Genomic DNA, 19,226 nt, shown 5'->3' with positions numbered 1-19,226 from the left:
TTGGGAGACAGGAGGCAACTGTTGGGGAAGCACTGATAACTTTAGAATTTTGGACCTAGATGGGGGAGGATAGTGGTGCTCTCCACAGAAAACGGGGAAAGTAGCTGAGTTAGGCAGAGGAAGACCATGAGCTCAGTTATGGACATGTGGAGGACTGGCCACGCAGAGCTGTCAAATGTCAGATGTAGGCAGAAGGGACGGTTGATACGAGACGTGGAAAAGGGCTGGGGGGGGGGGGGAGGAGATAGAAGCTTTTTAAAGCTTGGGTGTAAGAGAACTAATGGGTGACGGAATGCTGGAGGAGTGGGGAGGGCTTGATGAGTAAAGCATCCTAGAGGCACCCACGCTTACACAAACCCAGGGCCTGTTTCCCAGGGTTCAGCATGCTCCTTCCTCTTCCCCGCCTCCTGCCGCCACCCCCCACCCCCTTCAAGCCCTGCTCCCCAAGGCAGCTTCACTCTCCCTCCTTCCTCCCAGCTAGACTATTCCCCTCCCTCTTCCGTCTCCCCTAGGCCCTGGCATAACGTCAACAGCGTGTTAGCCAATGAGTTGGCGGAGGACCGGCCGGCCGCCTAGAACAGACAGGCCTGATCAGCCAATCAGAATGGGAAGGAGGCCGGACGGAGGCGGAGACAGAGTGTGGGTGTGTGTGGATGCGTGTGTCCGCGCGCCGGTGGAGGGGCTCGCGGCTGTAGCGCGCGGCGGGGGGCGGGGGGAGGGAAGCGGCGCGCGGGATGGCGAGCGAGCGGCCCCTCCCCCCTAACCAGCTCCGGGGTGCTGAGAGCGGCCAGGAGTTTTCGCACCCGGGAGGCAGATGCCGCCCTGGCTCTGGCTTGTTTCAGGTAAAGCTCGGGGCGGCCTCCAGAGCTGGTGGCGGCGACGGCTCCTCCGGGGGATACATAAAGGGGGAGGAGTTGGGGTGAAAGAGGGGAAGAAAGGGGAGCTCCGTACTCCTACTCCGCAGCCCCTCTCTCCCCACCTGAGGTTGGGCGAGATGGAGGGGCCGAGGGCTGCATCTGCTTGGGCTGCAGAAGGGCCTCTGGAAGGGCTTGGGAGGGGAGGGACCGTCTCACCCTTTTCCCGGGGCGCCGCGCTTGTGAATTGAATGAGTTGGGTTCCAGCCCTCCCCGTCCCTTTGCTGCCCAGCGGCTCGCCGAGGGAGCCGGGGCTCGGCTTAGTGAGTTCCACCTGCGGTAGTGGTCAAGAGGCACTGGCCGGAGGCCGGTGAAACCCCGGTGCTAAGCAGCTCGTGGTGCATGCTTCTCTGGGACAAAGGAAGGAGTGCAAGAACGCGCTGCGAGCCGCGCTCCGGCTCGGGTCCTCCTGCTGCCTCCCGCTCAGGCGGGAGCGCGTCTGGGGTGAAGGGGACTGCCGCTTCCAGCCCCATTCCCCCTCCCGTTTAAATCTCCCCGCCTCCCCACTTGGAGGTGGACAGCCGACACTGGCTGAGTCCCACCAGGAGACTGGCGAACTTGTCATCCACCCGCCCCTTCCCACCTCGTTCCCAGGGTGGTGCTCTCCTCTCCGCCCGGGGAGGAAGGGCCACCTGCTTGTCGCGGGATTTCCCCCAGTGCTGTTTCCTGGGCCATGCCCCAAAGCCACTGCATTGTCCTGAACCGTTCAAACGGAGCTGGCTAAAATTGTGATGGATAAAGCCCAGGTGCTTGGCTGCCGCGCCTGGGTTAAAGAGTTTCCCACCCGCAGCAGGTATTACGGAGCCCCTCTAGAAAACAAAAATAAACAAAAAATAACAAACGCAAAGGAGCGTGCAGCTTACAAACCAGTGAGTTATAGGTGGGGACTTGGACTTTTTGAAAAGGAGAGCAGGTGCTGCCACCATCCCCTGGCATCGAGCACTCTCTGCAGGGCTCCTATTTTGTTGCGGCATACTTGGGTTTTGTTTTGCTTTTGTTTGTAGGAAGACGGTGTAGAATTGTCCATCATGCCATAAAAAATTACTAAAATGAGTGTGTCTTCCATTTCCCCGTGTCGTGCAGTGGGTACGAGTTCCCTAAGAAACATCGACTAGTTCTCCCGCGCTGTTTGCCCAACCCATGTTTATTCCCACAGCAGTGCGTGTCTTTGTCGTGGATGGAGGTGTAGTTAAGTGAGGCCAGCTGACTGGCCTGGGAAAATGGCTACAAGCTAGCAAGCCGGAAACTTTCTGGGAGAGTTAGCTATGGCAGCTGCTTCATTGTCAGTTGTTAACAGCCCCCTGCTTGAGAAGCGTTCATATTTTGATTAAATTTAAAACTATGAGCAAGATTGGGAGAGAAAGAAGGTAATATCGGGTTTTTGTTCCGCACTGCTTGATGAAGGGTGGAATAGAATAGAATAGACTAGAATATTCTCTGGCTTTGACAGAGCTGATGATTGTTAAAATCCAGACATAAGACTAGGTCTTCAAGGTGCCCAGTAATGAAGAGCCACAAATGGACTTCACTTCCACCTTTTATTTACAGTTTAAGAAAGTCACTGATTATAGTAAAAGAAAGATATTATTGAATGATATTCTGTGTCAATGTGATTGAAACCCACGAAGATTCCACAAACATGAAGATTGCTTTTGGATTTGCAGGTCTCATTGTCTGTGTCTATACTTCAGTCTGATCATTTCTGCTGGCTCTTCCTCGGGTTACTCTTTTTGCTTCAGTTATTTATTAACAGTTCCTAGAACTGTTGGATTTGCTAAACCTGTTCTTCTTTCCACTCATCATCAGCATTACTCTCCATTTATACAAAACGACTTGCCTTCCTCTTATAAGAAATCAAAACTCCACTCCATCCATTTCTCTTAAATTCTCAGTCTCAGACATCTACTCATTCCTTTGGTTACCAAAGAATTCTCCCTATTATTCATTAAAACAAAGTCTTCTATTTGTATCTTAATCTTGTTCTGATCTACCTCTAAAATTCCAAGCCTACATCGCTACAGGCCATCTCCTCCTACACTTAAGTTCCGTGTGACCCTAAATGATCTCATTTTCTTTTTTCTTAATCTCTTACTTGGATATCTAATTAGTTGTCTAATCCTGTCAATATTACCTTCACTATATCTCTTGCATCAGACCTTTCTTTCTTATCATTTCTATCACCTCTGTGTTGAACTCCTCCCATAGAATGTCTACTCAGAGTAAGAAACTCTCATTTGTTTTCTTTTCATCTCCAGTATATACTACAGAGCTATACTTAATGAGTGCTTTTTTTTCATTAGTTCAGGACCTTATTACTACTCACCCAGACTAGTTTCTTATCTTTTTATCTTCCTTCTTCTATTTCCTTCCTTCATGCTACTGCCAGGAAACTTCTGTTCTATGTAATTCCTGCTCAAAAATCCTTAGTAACTCCTCTTTCCTGCTAAGTGACAGATCAAATTTGGCATGCAGTGATCTAGAGTAGTGGTGTAAAATACAAATAGAAATAGGTCCCTACTGGAGCATATCAACTTAGAAAATCACAAATTGACTAATTCTATGTATATTCCATTTTTATTTATTTTGTTAAAACATCCAAATTACATTCAAATTTGCTTAGGCCCCACTAGGTAATTTTACCCTTAAGTTTGACACCTTTGATCTGGAGCCACCCTTTCTTGCCTTCAATCACATTATTCCCCTTCATGTACAGAACACTCCGCCCATCCTGTATGCTTTTCTCTCTGGAAGGAGCTCTGTACTATCCCACCTCCATGGATTGACTCATGCTGTTTTCCCTAGATTTTGTATTTTCTGCACCTTTCTTTGTAGAATTCTTATCCAAACTTTAAAGACCAAGTCATATGCCAGGTTTTCCCCAAGAAATCCCCAGTCTCCCTTGTCAGAAATAACTTGCCTATGCAGAAGTCAAAAAGCACTTTGTTTTGTAATGTTATGTAATGCTGTTTATCATATAGTTATCTGAGGTTTATTTATTCCCCTATAGACTGAAAGTTTCATGGGGACATGGATATTTTATTGCATAAACTTTGTCTCCTCTAACACAATACATTATATAAAATAGATACATAATAATGTTTGCCAAACTAAATTGTTTAAAGCTACATATTATCTCTAACTCTGTATTTGTACTTTATATCTTAGGAAATTTGCATGAGCCTGTTTTATGTATATGTATATATATATATATATATATATATATATATATATATATATATATATATATATATATATATATATATATTTTTTTTTTTTTTTTTTTTTTTTTAATTCACATTCTAGCTATAATCAGATTCTTATGATTCTTTTTCCTGTCATTGGCTCTGGAGTCAGAATCTGTATTCAATTCTACCTTAGATGTCTACTGCCTTTGTGACTTAGTTTGCTTATTTGTAAAATGTAGGGGTTGGATTAGATTACCTCTGAGGTCCTTTCAGCTCTAAAGTTATTTTCCCCAGATCTTAAGTACTCCTTGTTATGGGCCTGAAACAAGGATTCTTACAAGGTGTTAAGTCAGTGGAAATGATAAGACAATGTTTACCTAGTTTAGCATGGTGCTTAATAGTTCTCTAGTTCAATACATGAACTTGGTACTTAGTACTTAATATACTTCCACAAGATTCACACCTATGATAATGGAGTATATAACAGCCAACAAGGATCCAAGGGATTCAATTCCATCTTTGGTCAGGCTCCTGGTGGCAGGCTCTCCTCCTGCATTTCTCCAATGAGACCAAGGTCTTTTGAAAGGCTGTCCAGAAAGCTACCCAACCCCAGGCAAGGAGATTAAAAAAAAAAAAAAAAAAAAAGGATTTGGACTTTTAACACCTGGCTATTCTCATAGTGATTACTCTATTGAAAAGAAGGCTGCCCTTAAGACCTCCAGAAAATCAAACCAAGAACTTTACACTTTCTGTAGCAGTTCTTTTCATATTCTTGCATGCTTTTTTCCAACCTTTACCTCCTACCTCCTCTCGATGCTTTTCTTACAATTCTATCCATTTCTCACATCATCTTAAATGTAACTACTAAATAACTTTATCAAAACTATTTATTCTAGCCTGCTTTCCAATAATTACTAATAAAGAAATTTATTGTATAAAGTATAGCCCTCCATCATCTAGATTTGAGTCAGTCTTCAATCTGTTTGCAAGAAGAATCTAAAACTGCCCTTTTTTCCTCTCACCATCGGAATTCTTCTATTTATAGCAAAATGAAATGATAAATAGGATGAAGTCAGGTAGCCTAGTGAATAGGATGGAACTTGGAGCAGGGAAGATTTGAATTAACTTCTCTCATTCTCAGCTTCTTTAATTGTAAAATGGGAATAATAATACAAGGTTGTTGTAAGGATTCAGTGAGATGACATATGTTGTATTTTTATTTATTTTGTTAAACATTTCCCAATTGCATTTTAATGTAGTTCAGGCTGCTCTAGGTAGTCACACACCTCTGATCTAGGGCCGCCTTTTCTTCCTACCCTTATCTCACATTACTACCTTTTATGTACAGGACAGTCCAGCTCTATCTGGAGTGAGCTTTGTTTCCCCCCCCCCCCCCCCCATGCCATTACTTGGCTCCCTACCCTTCTGTTAATACTGCTCTCTGGCTAAGCTAAAGTTTCTTGCTATCTCACTCATAGTGTATTTATTCCTACATTCATGTCTTTGCATGTCATTTTCTTTGCATAGAATGTCTTTCTTGCTGTACAAAGTCAAATTCCCTCCTCTTAAAAAATCTAGCTCAAAACATTTCCTTGGCAATTCTTTTTTAATTGACTTCTGATAAGGACTTTATTTTCTTGGTAAGTAGATATTTGTAGGCTTGGTGGTTTAGAGCTAGGAGAGACCTTAGGGACCATCTAGCCAAACACTTCATTTTGCATATGTTAGGAAAGTGAATTTGTAGTATATTAATATTTATTTATTAGCATGTTGATTTAGTTATAATTTTCTTCTCTGTTAGAGTAAAATCTATGAAAACAAAGATCATGTCCCATCTTTTGTTGTATCTGACCCCATCTTCCTTTAGTATACAACACTTAATACAGAGTACCTCATAAGCTAATTCATTGAGTTGCTAACTCGTTGATCATATATATTATCCCTACAACAACCTGTGAATTGGGTACTAATATTATCCCCATTTTACAAATAAGGAAACTGAGGTTAGGAGAGGTCAACTCAAATCTTCCTGATCCTAAATCCAACATTCCACTGGATTACCGGGCTATATCTATATCTATCTATATCTTCTCATTTTATCCTCACAATTGTAAGACAGTGCTGTTTTGTTCACATTACATTACACAGATGAATAAAATGAGGCTAAATAAGTGGCTTTCTCAGGATCATATATCTAGTTAGGATCTAAGGAAAGAATAGAATCTACATCATCCTAATTTCAAGTCAAGCCCTCTATCCACAATAACCCATAACTTTATTCTTTCTAGCTTTCTTAAACTATTTATTGACCCTTTAGCTATTGATTGTGGGAACTATCAGAAAGGAATTGTATTTACATTTATGTTCTGTGTATCTGTTAAAATGCTATTTCTAATAATACTGTTATTGTGATTGTGTATTTAATTTTATTTGTTTTTTAATATAGTTTTATCATTTTGCTTTTTCTTCCTGGTTTGGTTTGCTGCTTTTAAGTCTTTATTATTCAGGAAATTCAAACAAGAATGAGATAGTTCAGCTTTCTTTTTGAAAGGAGTCTTATCTACATTTAGGCCTTTCCATACTGTGTCTCAAAGATATATTTGGTCTTTTAATATATATGTGTGTGTGTCTATATAAACACATACACATAATGTTGCTGTTCACTCAGATTTGACTCTTTGTGGCTCTGTGGATCACACTGTACATGCGGGTTTCTTGGCAAAGATACTGGAGTGGTTTGCTGTTTCCTTCTCCAGTGAATTAAAACTAACAGATTAAATGACTTGCCTGGGATCTGTGATCAAATTTGAACTCAGGTCTTCCTGATTCCAAACCCAGTGCTTTATCAGTTGAACCACCTAGCTGCCTACACACACACACACACACACACACACACACACACACACACACACACACATATACATATACATATACATAATGTGTGTGTAGGTAGAGCTGTATATGTGTTTGTAAGTGTGTGTGTGTGTGTGTGTGTGTGTACATACATACATATACAGAGTTAATACTTAGGATTTCAGGAGGATTCTGGGAAGATGACAGAGTAGGTTGGTAAATTTCAGGCTCTCCAGATTTCCCCCACAAATAAACCAAATTTGTGCCTCATGTTGAATAAAGACTTATACTGTGTTGAACAAAGCCTGGGGTAAGCTGGGTGTGACTAGAGTCTCTGCAAGAACCACAGAAACTTTCATCTCCTGGGATTGGTGTTTTTGTTTTTGTTTTTTTTTAGTTGGGGATTTGAGTAAACTTCAGCTGATTAGGAAGGCCTGGCCCAGCTATACTGCTGAGGTGCAACCTGGGCAAGAAAGCACTAACATCAAGTGTGTGTAGAAGCAGGGCAGGGATGGTACTGACTGTATGCACTTGCTGGAGAGGAGAGCTCTTGGTGTGGGGTTCCTGATCAGAAGAGAGAGCTAAAGTGAAGTCAGAGGCTCTATTTCCCCCTCTCAATTAGAAGTGCTTATACTAATACCTCTTAATTAAAAAAAAAAAAAAAATTAATCAGCAAAGAAGAACCCCACCATTGAAATTTACTATGGGAACAGGGAAGACCAGGATTCATTTTCAGAGGACAGTTTGGGGGGGGGGAGCTTTTACCCTTAAGAGTAACATGAAATGGCTCCCTGCCAAGAGAGAATTTATAGAAGAAAAAGAATTTTAAAGTGAAATGAGAGACATTGAAGAAAAACTAAAAATACTTGTGATTTCATTGTTGTGGAGAGCTTCATTGCAGAACTTCCCTCCAGATGCAAATCAACAATTCTACTCCAAGAATATCTTAGCTACATTATATATATTATTTCATTTGAACCTCATAACAACTTGGAAATAGGTGCTATTATCCACTTATATATTCAAAGAGATTGTGGTGATTATAACTTATTTCTTATGATTGGCTTTCAAATGCTTATTGCCACTGTGTTAATAATCTTTTGATTCTGAGGTAACATAATTTAAGGAGTAACAACTTCTTGATTCTATGCCTTGTGCCCTGAGAAATAAAACCAGATTTGGACTCAAGTCTTCTTGATTCCAAATCTAACATTTTATCTTCTGTATCATATAAATGAGAACAGTTATTATGAGTTACATAAGTGCTGATCTCAATTTTGTTGTTTATTCATTTGTCATCTCTTATTCTTCTTAACTGCATTTGGGGGATACTGTAAAGATTTACCATTTCCTTCTCCAGTTTTATTTCACATTTCACATAATGAAATTGAAGCTAATATGTTTAATTGACTTGCCTTGGGTCAAGCAGTAAGTGTCTGAAGTTAGATCTGAAGTCAGGAAGAGGAATCTTGTTAAACATACTTCCATATTAGTTTTGTTGTGAGAGAAGAAACAGACAAAAGGGAGAAACCACTAGAAACAAAATCAAATTTTAAAAAGGGAAAATAGTATTCTGGACTCTGCATTCAGACTTAAAAGTTCTTTCTCTAGATCTGGATGGCATTTTCCATTGTGAGTCTTTTGGAATTGTTTTAGATTACTATAATGCTGAAAAGTGTCATAGTTGGTCATTGCACAATGTTGCTGTTATTGTATACAATGTTCTGCTAGTTTATTCACTTCACTCAGCATTAATTCATGCAACTCTTTCCTAGTTTTTCTAAAATTTAGCTGCTCATCATTTTTTATAGCCTAATAGTATTCTATTACATTCATATGCCATACTTGTTTAGCCATTTCTCAGTTGATGGGCATCTCTGTGTCTAATTCTTTGCTACCCTAAACGAGCTGCTACAAATATTTTTATCTATGTAGAGCCTTTTCCCGTTTTATGATCTCTTTGGGATACTGACTTAGTAGTTGGATTAAAGAATCAAAGGGTATGCACAGTTTTATAGCCCTTGGGCATAGTTATAAATTGCTCCCTGGAATTGTTGAATCAGTTCACAAATGCTTGGAGAGTCTTACTTAGAATTTGTAGTTAAAGTGTGGATACCTGAGAAATGACTTATCCGTTGATTGCCAGGAAGAAAGACAGAGGAGATAGTAGCTAGAATATTTCCTGGCAGCTCTTAAAAACATGCAGTACTCTAAACTGAATGTTTCAGAGTATTGTCAGTGAATGAGAAGCCAAGCCTTTCATCTCCAAGTTGTAAATCTAAATCTTTTTTCTGGCTGCTAGAAATTGAAAGGTGTTACTATCAGACAATTACTTTCCTCTCTTGTTTGATTTGCATTAAAGAGCTCAATAAAAGTAAATATCTAGAGTAAAGCTATCTGTGGTGCTGAACCTTTGTTGAGGCTTTAGTTGTCTAGTTTGCAGAATTAGCATAGGAAATGAGGTTTTAACAGATTTAAGTTATCTTCTCAAAATAAGCATGAAGGTAGTGGTCCTCTTTCAGCTGCTCAACTCTTCTAGTAGGAATACCTGAATGCGGGTCAAGTCCCTTTGTTAATCAATAGCATGCAATCAGTTCTGAAACTCTTTGTCATGCTATTTATTCACAGCTTATATAAAAAAGGATGAGAAAGTGGTAATCCATTCTTTCCCTTGATCTTATTGTGGATAAATCCAAAGACAGAACCCAAAGAAGAAATAAGATATAGGTGCCATTTATATTGAGATTTTTACGAGTTTTATAAGATTCAGTGTGGGAGATCATAGAATCATTGACATGATTTCAAGGTCATTTAGTCTGACCTCCCCCCCTATTGCAGAACTCTTTTTACTTCAATGTAGTACAGTAAAAAAAAAAAAAAAAAAAGCACTGGAAATTGGTAGGATCTCTTAATTTGTCTCATCTGTATTTATAACTAGATATATGTCCTTAGGCAAGTAATTAAATCCTTGGGACTCAATTTCCTTATATGTAAAAGGAGAGAGTTAAATTAGAGGATCTACAATGTTCTGGCTCTAATATTCCATGAATGCCTGATAGTTTCTGCCAAAATACTCACAGTGATTGGAAATGGACTGCCTCCTAAATGTGGCCCTAGTCATTTCTCTTTTTCTTGCCCTAACTTAAACAAAATCTCTTTGTGGCATCTATTCACTGGTGTGGTTCTGTCCTTCAGTGCAAAACAGACATCTACTCACTCTGTCACTACAGCCCATTGGCTGTCATCTTTTCCCTTAGATCTTTCTGTTATAGATTAGTAAACATCACCAATATTTCATCTATTTGAGCTATAGAATTGTTTTTAGACTCTATCACTACATTAATAAGTTTCTTTCCAAACACACTCGTTTGTCAATCTGTCTTCTGTTGGCATTTAAAGAAAATTTAGTTTGGCTCTAAGTAGCCTTTCCAATCTTATATATTACTTCTCTTGTACTCTTGGTTTAGCCAAACTGACTTTTTTGTTCCTCACATCTCTTTTATTTATGTATTTTTCTAGGCTGTTCTACATTCATCACTACCATGCTTGAAATATCCCCTCTTCCCACCTTAGCTCTTGGTTCCTGAATTTCCTCAAATCAGGGGCCCATTGTCTGATAGTCTTAACTTTTCTTGTGAGATTAGTGCTTTTTACCCTTAAGGTTACTCTGTTTTTATTTTGTATATACTTAAATGGATTCATGCTGTCTCCTCCATATGATATAAGCTTCCTGAGGGCAAGTATTGTTTCATTTTATTATCAGTGTTTCCAGTCCTTGGAATACTATCTGACACATTGTAGGCATTTAGCATATGTGATTGGCTATCCTTTTCTTTCCAGTGCCACTGCTACCATTAGAGTATAGGCTATTATTACTGTATGCCCACAATAGCTTCTCTCTCTTTTTTTTCCCCCCACAATTGCTTCTTAGCTGATCTTGTTGTTTCCATTCCCTAATTTATTCCCGTTCTTTCTTCTTACTGCCACCAACTTAATCCCCTTAAAACAAAAATCATCCTTCTTTCCAAGAATCTATTAGAATAAGTCTATACTTCCCTGTATGGCACTCTCAGCCTTCCATCACTTTATCTCACCTTAGTAAGGCAAGATTACTTCCTCCCCACTCTCCAAAAAAAAATCCTTTTAAGCTCCAGTTGCATTAATGTCAATCACTGACCTGAGCCCTACACCATATTAGTTCTTGGTCCCCTAACTTTGTTCTCTTGTTCTGTACTAATTGCCCTTCCCTGTTCTCTTTACCAACCTAAATACTTCTTTCAAGATTTAACTCCAGTCCCACCAATTCCACAAAATCTTTTGATTACTCCATATATAGACAGAACACTGGCTGTGGAGTCAAGAGACCTAGAGTTCAAATATGACTTAAGACTCTTGATACTAGCTGTGTGACCCTGGGCAAGTTACTTAACCCTAATTGCGTTATCAATTGGGTTACAAATTTCTTGAAGGTAGAAATGATGGGGTTTTTTGTGTATTTCTAATAATGAACACTGTATTTTGCATACATATATATATGTTTATTTCATATATTCTCATATATCCTCTCTATATGTGTGTACACATACACACACACACGCACGTATTCATTTCATGCATTCAGTGACTATTTTTTTGAGTATCCACTATGTTGGTTGAGGAAAAGTGTCCTTTTTGGATGAACAGTGTCCTTGTTTCCTGACATAATATTATTTTCCTCACCTTTTCTCTACCTTTGAATCTTTTAGAAGAAGATTGAGTTTACATCTTCCTTCCATGAAGCCTTGACAGACCAATTCAATGTCCATAATTAGGAATAATTAATTATAAACTATCTTATAACGTTTTTATATTGAGCTGTAATTTATTTTCTATATTTAGATTTTTATGTGATTCTACATTCTACTCATTCACACAACATCTACTGTATGGATGATGGGAGTACTCATACCACTGCATTTATAGTTCTTGAAATGTTATGATATAGTTGAAAGAATGCTAGGTTTGCAGTCAAATCCCAACTCCATTGTTTAGTATCTGGATGGCCTTGGAAAGTTATTTAATCTCTCTGGCCCTCAATATCTCATCTGTACTTCATGAACCCCAGGTTTCTCCTAGCTATAAATAAAATTCTAACAAAGAAATAATCAATATTTTTCTTATTCAAAACAGGGATCATATCTTACAATTTTTTTCTTATAAAGCCTTGAGCTCAATATCTTACAAATATGGACATTAAATTGATTGGCTTAGAAGGCAGGTATCTAGATTAAAAAAAAAATCTAGAGTTTTAAATCCTTACAGGACTTTGTGGTGATGAATCAATTACTCTAATGGTTAATTACAATTGGTTGTCTGCTGAAATTTCATGATTTGATCTTATGATTTATTCCCAATTAAATGTATTCACTATTAAAATTATCATAAATAATATAGTTTTGTACATTTAGTTTTTACATTTCTTTGTATATTTACATGAATTTACTTAGCATTAAAATTTCTTTTCTGTTAAAATACCTCTTATATGTATTACAGATTTCTAATCAACATAATGCTGGAGCATCAACATTGGAACCAACACTTTTCAAAATGGCTGAGGTGGATGTTAATTTGGATAATGTTATACCAACAACCATCCTTCCCACTTACTGGGCAAAACTTCTAGTGGCATTTGTTTCCTTTGTATGCTTTGCCCATAGTTATGATGGAGATTTTGTCTTTGATGATTCAGAAGCCATTGTCAACAATAAGGTTTGTACTCATTGTGACTGTTAAACTGATGTTAACAACCAAACTAGGCCCCAAACACAATACCCATTCTCGATTTGACATAATTTCTTTGTTTTTTAATAAAATATTTTGTTTTTCTCCAATTATATGTAAAGGCAATTTTTGAGATACATTTTTAAAAAATTTTGAGTTCTAAGTTTTCTCTCTCTTTTTCTATCACCCTCACTCTCCCTGAGATAATAAGCAAATTGATATAGGTTATACATGTTCAGACTCACAAAGCATTTTAAAACCATATTAATCAGAAATAGATGCAGAAGGAAAAAACCATGAAAAGAAATACAGAACATGAAAAATAGTATGCTTCAGTCTGCATTTTGATTCCATCAGTTCTTTCTGTGGATATAGATAGCATTTTTATTATAATCACTTTGGAAGTGTCTTGGATCATTGCATTGCTGAGAATAGCTAAATCATTCACAGTTGATCATCATACAGTATTGTTGTTAATGTGTACAATGTTCTAATTCTGCTCATTTCACTTTGTATCAGTTCATATAAGTCCAGATTTTTTTTGAAATAAGTCTACTCATTTCTCATAGAACAATAACATACCATTACAATCATGTATCACAGCCTATTCAGCCATTCCCAATTGATGGACATCCCTTCAGCTTCCAATTTTTTGTCTCTGCAAAAAAAGCTTCAATAAATATTTTATACAAATACATCCTCCTCCCCCTTTTTTAAATCTCTTTGGGATACAGATCTAAATAGCAGTTTTGCTGGATTAAAGAATATGCACAACTTATAGCCCTTTAGGCATAGTTCCAAATTACTCTCCAGAATGGTTGGGTCAGTTCACAACTCCACCAAATCTTCTCCAACATTATTCTATTCTTTTCTATCATATTAACCAATCTAATAGGTTTTAGGGGTTGCCTCAGAGTTGTTTACAATCTTTTAGTCAATAGTGATTTAGAGCATTTTTCATGGGATTATAGATAGCTTCGATTTCTTTTTCTGTTCATATCCTTTGACCATGACTTGTATTCTTATAAATTTAACTCCATTCTCTCAATATTTGAGAAATGCAACCATTGTCAGAGATATTTGCTGTAAAAATTGTTTTCCAGGTTTGTTTTCCTTCTAATCTTAGTTGCATTGATTTTGTTTATGCAAAATATTTTAAATTTAATACAATCAAAAAAATCAAAATTATTGATTTGATATATTTTATGGGAAATGTTCTCTCTAGTGATTGAATGTTTCCCTCATTAGTTAGGTTTTTTTTTTGGATTGTTTATAAAATCTAATTTAAAATTTAGTGTAATACCACAAAGTGTCATGCCACTTTTCATTTCTACTTGATTCATAGGATCATAGAATTAAATCCAGAAGAGACCTTAGGTTGTATCAAAGAGAATAATTGTGGGGAACATGATGACTGTCCTCAAGTATTTGAATAGTTAACCTATGGAAGAGAAAAATTAAGCTTGTTCTACTTGGCATCAGCAATGGAACTAAGAACAAAATTTTAGATGCTACCAAAAACCAGATTTGAAGTTGATTTAAGGCAGGAGCTTCTAACAGTTACAACTCCAAGTGTAAGGGCTGTTCTGGGATCTTATAAATTTCCTATAAATGGAATGTGATAAGGGCTAGATGGATAACTTGGACAGGTTATCCATATATAATATGGATATAATATATAATACATATAGACAGAACAAGAGTAGGTTGGCCTAGATGAGCTAGGTCTCTTCCAACCCTCAAAGTTACTGTGGCATTACTTCTAGTCTCTGCAGCTGTCAGTCAAGCATGGCAGCAGCTCAAATGCTTCAGGTTAAGGGAAAAAATGATATGACAGTAGGAAAAGTTAGGATCGTGACCATATGGCGCCCGCTATCATTGATATCAATACATTTCATGCTGACTGTTGCAGGTGAAAGTGTAATTAGTCATTTCTGTTTGCTATCTACCTTACACATTTTGTATCTTGAGAATCCAATTGGCTGCAAGTGTATGGTCTTCATCAATTTTATTTATCAGTGGATGCTGGGTGTGAAGTGGAAAATACTATTCTTTTTCTTTTATCTGCCCATGAGAATCAGAAAAGGAGTGGGGAATGGTTAAATAAACAAACAAACAAACAGATACATGGAAATAAAAAGCCAAATAAAAAATAATAGACATTGGCTTTGAAAACATTTAGAAGGAAACACTTGGACTTGAAACCAAGTCTCTTTTGAACACCAATAAATTTCGCTTATGACTTATTGTTTCTATTAAATCTAGCTGTATTCAGGAGAGTTTTTGCATCTTGAACTTTAAGCTTTAAGAAATACATTCACCTGTCTTTGCTGTGGAAGCTTACATGAATTTGTGGAATTCTCTTGAAAAACTTAATGAACTTATTTTAAAACTCAAGTGAAGAATTCTTCCAAGTGGAACATAAATGTCACCTTTTTACTCCTGAAATGCTTCAAAAGTTGATAAATCTCTTCATGAAAATAGTGGTTGTTTGTAAAAATAAAGTAAATTTTGAATGCTATATAGCATTTAGTGATTTAGAAAGAAATAAGATATATTTTCCTTTTTTTTTTTAATGTAGGTAAAGATAACAGACTATACTATTGTTGATGTTTGTTTTTAGTACATTCTTTAAATAATAACTTTCCCCCAATTCATCCAGCAGTTACTGACAGATGTTATTGCTTCAGTTTATTTTCAAAAAATAAAGAAGGAGGAAAATTAAGATTGTGGCTACAGGCAAGTACATCAAATTAAATCAGTTGTTTAAATAACCTTACTCATTCACATATAATGCTTTTTTTGAAAACTAAAAGAGACTTGATTTTCAAATTAACTGTTTTAAAAAATATATGTTCTTTCTTTTGGTTGGATTTTGATTAGGACTATCTCATAAAAAATATTAACTAAGTGCCAGGGCAAAAAAACATTGGCCAAGAGTTAGGGGGAAAAAAGGAGCAAAAGTGTTTCTTGGCTTTATTAAATTAAGTATTTTCAGTTCTTTTCCTTGTGAGATGCACAGATGAAGTCATTTTGTATATCTATTGAGTATTGTTTTGCCAGGGTTTTCTAGGGCACCATACTGTGCCCCTTTTGTTAACTTGCTAGCCCCCCCTTTCTTTCTTTCTTGTTTAATGAAAGATACTCTGTTCATTGGCACAAAGCCTACCATAATGTGAAACAGGCTGTTACTGGATTTTATTGGTATTAAGGACTCTGTTCCAGATGCTTCTTTAAAATGTTGAGCTGGTTTTTTTGTTGTTCACTAGGATGCTTTTCTTTGAGTCAGTTGAGTTAGCTGGAATTTTAGGCATAATACATCTTTTACATAAATCATTATGGAGAAAAATTGACCTTTCTTCAAGTATTACACCCTACTGTGTATAGGTTGCAGCTAATCAAATATTTAGAGATTCTTAGGTATTCATTTTCTTTTTAGATGGGAGAAGGAAACTATATAGGATCTTTTTTCAACTATATACCCCCATATGTGACGAAGTAAAATAGGTTTTTGAGTTTTGTTTTCAGATAAACCCATAGTAGTATATAGGTTGCATATCCTTTACAATTTCTGACTAACTATAATATTTCACCATGTTTATAAGGTCTCTGGAGCTGTAGTACTTAGTGGCTGTGAAATTCAGTCACTAAAAATAGTATTAAATAATTAGCCCTAACTTTATTTTATTTTTTAAATTAATTTTATGATTATAATTATAAATTTTTTGACAGTTATATATACATGAGTAAATTTTTTATAACATTATCCTTTGTATTCATTTTTCCAGATTTTCCCCTCCCTCCACTCCCTCCCCCAGATGACAGGCAATCTCATACATTTTACATGTGTTACAGTATAACCTAGATATAATATATGTGTGTAAATCCAATTTTCTTGTTGCACGTTAAGTATTGGATTCCGAAGGTATAAGTAACCTGGGTAGATAGACAGTAGTGCTAATGTTTTACATTCAATTCCCAGTGTTCCTTCTCTGTAGCCCTAACTTTAAATACATTTCTTATTGATGATTCCCTTTAACATAGCAACAACAAATATTTATTAATATGTAAATATTGCATCCTCAAAAGAATTCATACTAATTTTCCTCTGCTAAAAAAAAATTCCCTAATTGACATTCATTTTGAAAAAGAAAAAAATTTGTTTTGTATTTTAAAATTATGCTGGAACTTGAGGTTTTATGAGGAGACTAGGGAGTCCAGTGAATAGAGTACTGCCTTGGAGTCTACTTGAAAGAAGATCTGAGTTCAAATCCTGCTTCAGACATTTATTATCTATGTGACCCTGGGCAAGTTATTTCGGTTTTTTTGCGTTCAATTTTATCTGTAAAGTTAGGATAATTACAACACCTATCACAAAGGATTTTTGTGAAGATAAAGATGATATATCTAAAGTTCTTTGCAAACCTAAAAGTATTATCTAAATACTCATTGCTATTTTTATTCTTATTAGCTGATTTCTAAGAATCATTTTAGAATGTTTGAACTTCAAATTATTTGAAAGAAATTTCATTCTATGTTCATATGCAATACAAGTGCTTATATACTTAGAAAACATAATATAATTTGGGGTTATTAATGGATGAACAATAGGTTTTATACTTTGTGAGGTTATTTTAAGTTTCTACAATTTCTATAGATGACTTTCCTTCTCTTCCCTATAATTGGTTCTCATGTACAATCAATAATGAAGAAACTCTATAGAAAACAGTGTCCTCAAGAGTAGTTTACTTAGATAGAGAATTGCAATTATTTTAGTGAAATGTTTTAGTAAATGGACTTAGATTTTTATGTATGTGATTTAAATTGTTTTATTAGTGAATAGAAAACAAGGGAACCAGAACTGTGACTCATCACTTTCATAATTCTTTTGCTGTGTCAGAGTACTTAGTTCGTTAATGATGTATTAGCTATCTAAGGATGGATTAGAGAGCTGTCCTTTGTAGCAGAATGAAAGAAAGCCTTTCTTTGTCTTCAGGGGTAAAGAAAAGAAAGAAGCAATAAATAAATAAATAAAGTCCTAGTCAGGTTAAAATTTCCTTAAAGCAACATTATTTTTTTTTCCTACATAGAAAAGAAAGATTTTATTTGATATGGGAATATGGAGTTAGAATCGTTTCCAAAAAGTTGGCATATTTCATTAGTCATGCATGCTTTGTTAATCTATATCTAATACTTTCTCTTTGTTATTTTTTACTTTTACTTTCTTAAGAACTAAAATTTTAGAGAGCCTTAATATTTTCTGTAGCATATATAAGCTAGATACAGCATATTTTATTCCCACTTGACAGATTAAGAAACTGAGGCACAATATTCTTTGATTCAGCAATATCTCTACTGGGTCTGAATCCCAAAGAGATCATAAAGGAGGGGAAAGGCCCACATGTGCAAAAAAGTTTGTAGCAATCCTTTTTGTAGTGGCAAAAAACTGGAAATTGAGTAGATATCATCAACTAGGGGATGGCTGAATAAGTTATATGAATGTAATGGAATATTATTACTCTATAAGAAATGGTGAGCAGACCAAGCAGACACCATTTCAGAAAAGCTTGGAAAGACTTACATGAACTAATGCAGAGTAAAGTTCAAAAGAACATAATATACAGTAACAACAAGATTATGTAACTGTGATGGATTTGGCTCTTTTCAACAATGAGGTTATTCAAGTCAATTCTAATAGATTGGAATGGAAAGTACCATCTGCATCCATAGAGAGAACTGTGGAGACTGAATGTGGATCAAAGCATAGTATTTTTATCTTTTTGTTGTTATTGTTTGTTTCCTTGCTTGGTTTTTTTTTTTCTTGTGTTTTTTTCCCTTTTAATCTGATTTTTCTTGCACAGCATGAAGAATATGGAAATGTCTTTAGAAGAATTGCACATATTTAACCTATATTGGAATTCTTGCCTTCCGGGGAGGGGAGGAGAGGGAGAGGTAAGAGTGAGAGAAAAATTTGGGACACAAATTTTACAGAGATGAATTTTGAAAACTATCTTTACATGTATATTATTTAAAATATTTAACAAATAAGGGGGTAAAGGGAAAAAGTGAAAACAAGACACAGGCACAGAAAGGTTAAGTGATATGACTAAATTAATAGGAGAGTTATGCTCCGGAGTAGTAGACTATAGTTCTCATAACTCTACATATATTCTTTCCATTACATTATTCTACCTCTATTTTCGTTAAATAGATTAATCCATTCAGTTTTATCTAGGTCATTTTTTTATGTTTTTATGCTTCATAAAAATGTCATAATGTAATTTCTGTGGAGACAGTTAATTTACTCAAGTAAATGATAACTATTCATTGCCTAGATTTGTAGAGCAGCATGTTGTAATAGAGCACTTGCTATGGAAGTAGATAATCTGGGTTTGAATTCTGCCTCTGCCAAGGTGCATGGTCATTGAGTGTTCTTGGGTTTCAATTTTATTATCTGTAAAATGTGAGATTTGAAGATCATCCCTACTCCAAGATTCTATCCAATTCCAAACCC

General features: G+C 36.4%; 1 protein-coding gene across 2 annotated transcripts in view; it reads left to right on the top strand.

Moving 5' to 3' along the window:
- Nucleotides 1–644: 644 nt before the first annotated feature.
- Nucleotides 645–19,226, top strand: part of TMTC4 (transmembrane O-mannosyltransferase targeting cadherins 4) — an 89,152-nt gene continuing 70,570 nt past the window's right edge. Inside the window, exons 1-3 of one of the 2 annotated variants that reach the window (XM_074299459.1) lie at nt 648–842; nt 12,485–12,700; nt 18,574–18,664. In XM_074299459.1, the coding sequence (XP_074155560.1) occupies nt 12,651–12,700; nt 18,574–18,664 (141 nt within the window). In that variant the 5' untranslated portion in view covers nt 648–842; nt 12,485–12,650. Of the gene's footprint in view, nt 843–12,484; nt 12,701–18,573; nt 18,665–19,226 lie in introns of both variants that reach the window. The other variant, XM_074299458.1, reaches the window with a different exon arrangement.

This window comes from Sminthopsis crassicaudata, chromosome 3 (genome assembly GCF_048593235.1).
Source record: "Sminthopsis crassicaudata isolate SCR6 chromosome 3, ASM4859323v1, whole genome shotgun sequence".
Taxonomy (NCBI): domain Eukaryota; kingdom Metazoa; phylum Chordata; class Mammalia; order Dasyuromorphia; family Dasyuridae; genus Sminthopsis; species Sminthopsis crassicaudata.
The sequence above is the reverse complement of the archived record's forward strand: the minus strand, read 5'-3'. Positions and strand labels throughout refer to the sequence as shown.